Consider the following 6,925-nt stretch of genomic DNA (forward strand, 5'->3'; position numbering starts at 1 on the left):
TGATTCATATTTGCTCAATGTTTTTAAATCGACATTGGACTAAAGTATAGGGCAGCATGTATTAATCCTGTTTTTTTATGAAAACGGTAGGAGCATTGCCAATTCCTCTACACATTGGACATGGATTTTCCTATTGATTCACATCAATCTGCACTTCAATTCAAGACCCCCCCCCCTCTCTCTCTTCGAATTTGTACATAACACGTAATATTTTCGTGGGTGGGTGGTAGTGACATATTTATCTCTCTTTTCTGTCAATCAGACTCAACCTCATGTCTCGTAACTATTTTTTGTTCATGTTTTTCAGTGGATGTGCATTCTTCCACTATTGCACTTTTCGGTACATCCTTTTTTGGATGTCATTCAAATCTTGAGGCTAAATAGTCACTAATGCTTACTTTTGTTGACATATATTCCCAAGATCAACTACCGATTATTTCATTATCCTTTTTTATGAAAAAGAACCAATAGCGAATGTCATAATTTTTGTTTGGTTTGAATGTTGATTGAGAAATGAAAATTTGGTTATGTTAGCTACTTTCATTAATGTCATTCAAATGTTTTTAGTTGCCTCAAAGCAAGTCCATAAAAAAGTTAATATTTCTTGATCACAATATATACCTTTGGGATTTGTAGTGGACTTCCCATTTATTTGTGGCACAATCAAGAAAGTTTATGTAGTTTCTTGGCTATATTTCTTTGCCTCCTCACTCAAGACACCAGCCTTCCACATTAACGGGTGAATTTTTTTTTTCAAATATTCCTGGCTATATTGTGTTACACGGTGCCTGATCGGCTAAGGCAGTGTCGTCCCTGAATGCCGACTTCCTTCTCTTGATCATCAAGTCTCGCAAATCCTTCCTTCGAGAGAGCCCACAAGTCAGGATGGTTGTCCATGGCATATACCGACCTATGGGGCCATAGGCCGGCCTACCGGGCTTACTTTCGGGGTGGCAAGGAACCCCTAGGCTGTAACACCGTCAATGTGTGTACATGGTGCCAAATTTTAGTGGCATATATGATTAGAATCCAATTTCTTGAGTGGTAATTAGGCATATGAACAAGTTCACGGTGGTATGAATGGGATTTCTTATTTATAAAGTTCAAGCTGAAACCCGTTGCTTTTGTATATGAAACCCGTTGCTCTTGACAACCACAAATTGACATAAAGTCGACACAATTTACCCTACAGTGTAGAGCAAATAGCAAAACTACAAATCACATCACATCTAGAACTCAAATCCGTAACTACCATCATCCATCATGAAAACAAAAGCAACAAATTTGGAGAATCCATTCGTTTCAAGAAAATTTACCACCGTTTTCATTATCAAACTTGGAATGCTACTTAATCATTAAGTTCCGGCGGCGGCCACTACGTCACGCACCTTGACGTAGATGGTGTACTCGCCAATGGTATCACCGGACTTGAGGCCCGTGTCGATTGTGCATGCAAGCGACGGTCCGATGGAGCAAAAGAGTTGCGACGGTCGTATATGATTTCTTTTTAAGTAATGCTAGACACACGAAAACTTGGGTGAGCATTTTATGTAAAGGCTGATGTAGAGCATTATTACTGGATCGGTGGGAGTGGGAGGGGCCCAACCCTGTGAAATTAGGGGCGCAGAGAAGATTGATTGGGAGTTTACATAGGACTTCATGGCGGCTACGTAGGTTAGGATTGTGGATTTTTCTTTTTCTCCACCACGAGGAAGAAGAGAAGACTGGGGTGCATGGGTCGACTTGACAAGTACCCTTTCCACTCGTCCTGTTGCACTGACGGACCTGTCGCACATCTAGTGAGCTATCAAATCGTATCCAGCCAGCTTTTTAGCTATATACGTATCGAACAGTGGGACAGAACTGTATACGGTGGAGACACAAATAGACGGGATACGTACCCTCCGATCTGGCGCGGCGAGATACGGTGCAGTGCAGCTGTGGCAAGCTGTATAAATATATGTACGCGTGCGCATGCATGTGACGGGTCAGGGGATTTGTGACGTGCAGCTGGAAATCTGTCGCATCGGTCGATCGTGTCGTGTAGATGGTTCGAATGCAAATTGCGTTCCTTTGGCCCGTCACTTCTTGCTGCCGTCCAATCCATCCAGTTGCTCATGTCGCACGATTTCTTCGTGCGTGTAACTGTTTAGCCGGCCAGCTATAGCTTGTCTACCTTAGTTTCTGACTGAACAGACAATAATAGAGATCACATATTCTCTTCGTTCCATAATAGCGTGACAGTAAGTGTGGAGCGTAGCTCAGTTGGCAAGACATGGGCTCGCAGCCAGCTCATCATCGAGTCTTGGCTCAAGCACTTGCTACTCATGGAGTTTTCTTCTACATAAAAAAAATGTCAACAGGCTAGTCTAGCCCAGGCTGGTCTTTTTTTTTTAAATTAGCGTGACAGTCTAACTAGTACTCTCTCTATAAACTATTTTAGTGATCTTGATACTCTTATTTAGTTTACGGAGTCAATATTAACACAGGCGCACGGAGCTAGACAGCTAGCTGCTTGTCTGCACGCTGTAACTGGGCGGCTACGGTCTGAATGCATGGACTTTGACTGGTCGTCAATTTTCTGTCCCGTTGCTTTCAGAGGCAGGCAGCACCCTCACACCCGAGATCTTGCTTGGATCCGGCTATATCCGTCAACCAACTGATCGGCGATGACGACTGCACTGCGCGTACCACTGTGGGTGTCGCATGAACAGTTTCCATCGATGCATCTCTGTCTTAATCAATTTAATGCATGCGTACGTTTGGAATAGTAAAAAATTTAGATGACAACAGGTACCGTACGTACAAGGAAGGAACCGATACATTTGATCGAGCGTCTTGATTCACTTGCATGGAAGCCAAATGAACTTCGACATAGCATGTTCTACCACATAACCCATCCGTGCCATGATTGCATGACATACTACTAATTAACTTCGACATAACATGTACTCCTACAAACATCGTACTAATTAACATGCAGTAAATTCAAATCATTTTCCTCCTGACGAACCCACACATGCATGCATGCACGAAGGCAAGCTAAATATATCATGATGGCAAAGCATTAAAGAGAATATATACCCCTCTCTAGGGTCTAGCTAGGTCGGGGAGTCGATCGGGACCGATGGATTATCTTTCGCGATCAAGCCAGCGGGGACGTGAAAATTCTCTGACCACGGGACAGGATCGCCTTGGGGTCATACTCCCTCTTCCGCTCCACGAACCTGGCCCACTTGGCTGGACCAAAGTGCTTCTTCTCCCACCCGGCCTGGTCGGCGTAGTACGACAGGTACTGCACGCACGCTATCCCGGCCTCCTCGCAGAACCGTAAGATCTCGTCGTTCTGCTCCTCCAGCCGCCCGAGGTCGCCCTCGGACACGGCCAACCGGAGGATCCCAACTGTGTAGAACACCTCCTCCTCCTCTGGGAACACCGCCGACATGCCGCTGTCCCACCTGTTCCGGTTCATGGGGTAGACGAGGACGGGCCCCATGGCGCCGGTGGTACCGCGGCGGAGGATGCCGTGGAAGACGCCGGCGGCGAAGTCGAGGACGCGGGAGCGCGGGAGGAAGAGGTTGAGCCAGGGGTGCGGCACGTCCCACTGACCGGCGGCACGGAGCTTGAGCTCGCCGCCGTGCACGCGGTCCAGGAACTCCACGTACGACACGTCCTGCACGGACGCGAAGCCCCGCGCGTACCGCAGCTCGCGCAGCAGCGTCTCCAGCCTCTGCATGTACATGCATGCACCGGTCAATAACTTTTCACACTGAACAGCTTCATGCATGCATGCATGCATGAGACTGCCGACGTGTCAACGTACTGCATTATGAAAAACATGCACGTGCCACCATTACGATGACTTTTGCAGCAATCTACCCCGCAGAAGAGCAGGACAAATACCCGTACAAATTATCAAAAGGTGATAGATCAAGTTTTACTTTCTGGACAATTGGTGGCGGGCACGGCGTGACGTGTGTATGCATGGAAGGCCAGCCAGGGATTGGCCGCTTGCATCTGCATGAAAGGTCGCTGTCCCATCCGATCCCATGCATCGGATCTAGCTTGTTCGTGCGCTAGCCTACTAGGTGTACTGGCTAACAGATAATACTCCACGGAATTGACGTCGATCGATGCTCAAAAGATTATATGTCGACATGGATTTACTTTAGACAAACTGTTTACTTTATTCTGGTAAAGGTATTCTTTCTAGTATTGTGGGTGGCTTATGGATGACATTATATATCTCTATGATGAAATGACGAGACAAGATATTTTTCATGTACTGATCTACTCCCTAGTCACAAGACACAACTAACACTGGTTATCATAGTGAGCCTTGGGATCAACTCAATGCAAAAAAGAATTTGCATTTACCATTGTGCAATTCTAGATTTAGAAAGCGGAAGTGTGTGTGTGTGTGTGTGTGTGTGTGTGTGTGTGTGTGTGTGTGTGTGCACATTGTTCTGCTGTTTTCGACTAAATAGAAGTTTCTGCACATACTCCTTCCGTCCCGAATTACTCGTCGCAAGAATGGATGTATTTAAAACTAAATACGACTAGATAAATCTATTTCTGCGACGTAATTCCGGACAAAGGAGTATGATTTTTACCACCTTAGTTGCCCTTCATGACGTGGAACTTAGTGGACTTGTATATTTTTTTTGGCGAATAGACTCGAAATAAATTCGTTAATTGATTAGCCCCACCAATCTCTCTCTCTCTCTACAAACGTTTTCTAAAATTCCACACGTCCTGTACAGTAATTTTAGTTCCCTCAGTTCTTATTAAATTTAGAAGACTGTGAAATAGCAAAAAGAAATCATATATTTTTTGGACGGAAAAGGAAGTTAGGTGTGCGACAGTGCGATATATGTGCATTCCAAGGGCGGGCAGAGGGTAGGCCAAGTACGTACGACGATGGTGCTGCATGCAAGCTATAGGCTTGAGCCATGCACGCATGCATCCACGTCATAGGCCGCCAAAAGTCACGATCCCCTGACTCGCTGGGTCCCACCGCTTCACGACGCGCACCCGCACCGACAAAGGTGGTCATTTATTACCTTATCGACGTCGCGCTCGCCGCCGGCTGCGCCGCCGTAGTACAGCGCTCCCTCAAGACAGTAGAGGACGCCACCTGCCTCCTCGGCGAGCTTGGCGAATCGTGCCGCGGCATCGGGGCCCGAGAAGAAGGACGAAGACGACGATGACGGCGACTGCGAGCGCCAGCTCCCGATCAGGCCCTCGTCCGCGACGACCGTGCCCTCGACGTAGTCCATGAGCCCGGACAGCGCGTCGCCACGCTCGACGTCTATGAGCCGCTCCTGGTCGCCGGTGAGTGCGGCGGCGCCCGTGTAGAGGAGCCGCACCCAGCGCGCCCTCGTCGGCGCTGGCACCAGCGGTATGCGCGCCCGCGTTATGACGCCGAACTGCCCCAGCCCGCCCAGCACGGCGTCGAACAGGTCGGCGTCCTTCTTCTTCGAACACGTCACCATCTCTCCGAGCCCTACTTATTTACAAGCAGTGGTCAAGTAAGGAGTACGCAAGTGAACTTGCTGCTTGTAATTAATGAAGTAGTGAGCGTGCAGGTACGCAGCGCACGCACCGGTGATGACGTCCAGTTCTTGGACGTTAGAAATCTGGGGGCCGTAGCGGAAGGCCTGGCCGCTGATGCCGGCGTTGGAGAGCGTCCCGCCGACGGTGAGGTGGAGGTAGTCGGTCCACGAACGCGGCGTCAGGCCGTGCGCCAGGGCGGCGCGCAGCACGTCCACCCACAGCTGTTCGCCGCCGGCGTCTATGTACTGGCCTTCGACCGACACGGAGAGGCGGGACGCAGTGGAGCTGGAGCCTCCGCCGAGGCGTCCGAGCGACGGCATGTCGACGACAACGCCGTCGAGCGCGGCCGCCTGGCCACGGACGGAGTGGCCGCGTCCCCGGGCGGACACCGGGAACGGGGACGAGCGCGCGCACGAGGCGCGCAGCAGCGCGGCGATGTCGGCGGGGCACGATGGATAGAGCACGGCCGCCGCCGGCGCGACCGTCACGTTGCCGAAGTCAGTGGACGCGAGCGCGGTGGCCTCGGCGTCGTCGCGGATGAGCGCTCCGACGCCGAGGGCGCGGAGCTCGTCGCGGAAGGGGGAGGCCGGCGTCCACGCGAGCGCCTCGTCGTGAGCCCGTGCTGCCGGGACGGTCTGCAGCAGGAAGCACCCGAGCACGAAGAGAGCAGCCATGATCATCTCCTGGGTGTCTTAGCTTGAGTGATCGATGGATCGATCTCTGTGTCTTTGTGGCTCTTCTCTTGCGGATGGTGGGCTATAAATACCGGCGCCGTGCCTATGGAGAGAGGCTGCGATCGAGTGTGAGCCAGGCAGACAACTTAGCTAGCTAGATGGCGCGACCGACGACTTGGGGTTGGGGGAGAGAGACTCAAAGATTCTTGTTTGATTTTGCCGTACGTGCATTATGATCATGGCAGTACGTACCTACAGTGAATGCACGAACTGTGGCAAAAGAACACGAGATACGTACGTGCAGAGATCTTGCAAATCTATGCTGAATGAATACCGTACAAACAGCGGCCCAGCGAGCTAGCAAGTTGCACCATGTAGCCGGTCCATCCTGCTTGCGTAGGTACGTGTGATAGTACATTTTTTTTTCTTTTCTTTTGAATGATCTCACACGTACTACATATGTACGTGTAGGCTGTAGGCCTGTAGCCAGCAAACACAGACATGCATGTACGCCAGAAAAAAAAGGTCGACTACGTTTGTATACGTACGTATGCCGCAGCAAGAGACGCCAAAACTGTATGCGGCGCAAGCTAGCTGACAAGAACACCAAGGACAAAGCTCCGGCATCATCATGAGAACGTACGAGAGAGTAAACACAAGCATATATACTTGTACATGCATATGGTTGGGCTTGT

The 6,925-nt window shown here is 50.0% G+C and overlaps 1 protein-coding gene across 1 annotated transcript; it reads right to left on the minus strand.

Annotated features, from left to right (window-relative positions):
- Nucleotides 1–2,969: 2,969 nt before the first annotated feature.
- LOC123058083 (cytokinin dehydrogenase 2) lies at nucleotides 2,970–6,326 on the minus strand. Its single transcript, XM_044480907.1, has 3 exons — nucleotides 5,606–6,326; nucleotides 5,064–5,506; nucleotides 2,970–3,730 (listed from the first exon to the last, which is right to left on the minus strand). Exons 1-3 carry the CDS (start codon nucleotides 6,234–6,236, stop codon nucleotides 3,146–3,148), a joined length of 1,659 nt encoding a protein of 552 aa, XP_044336842.1. The 5' UTR covers nucleotides 6,237–6,326; the 3' UTR covers nucleotides 2,970–3,145.
- Between the last annotated feature and the right edge of the window lie 599 nt (nucleotides 6,327–6,925).

This window comes from Triticum aestivum, chromosome 3A (genome assembly GCF_018294505.1).
Source record: "Triticum aestivum cultivar Chinese Spring chromosome 3A, IWGSC CS RefSeq v2.1, whole genome shotgun sequence".
NCBI lineage: Eukaryota > Viridiplantae > Streptophyta > Magnoliopsida > Poales > Poaceae > Triticum > Triticum aestivum.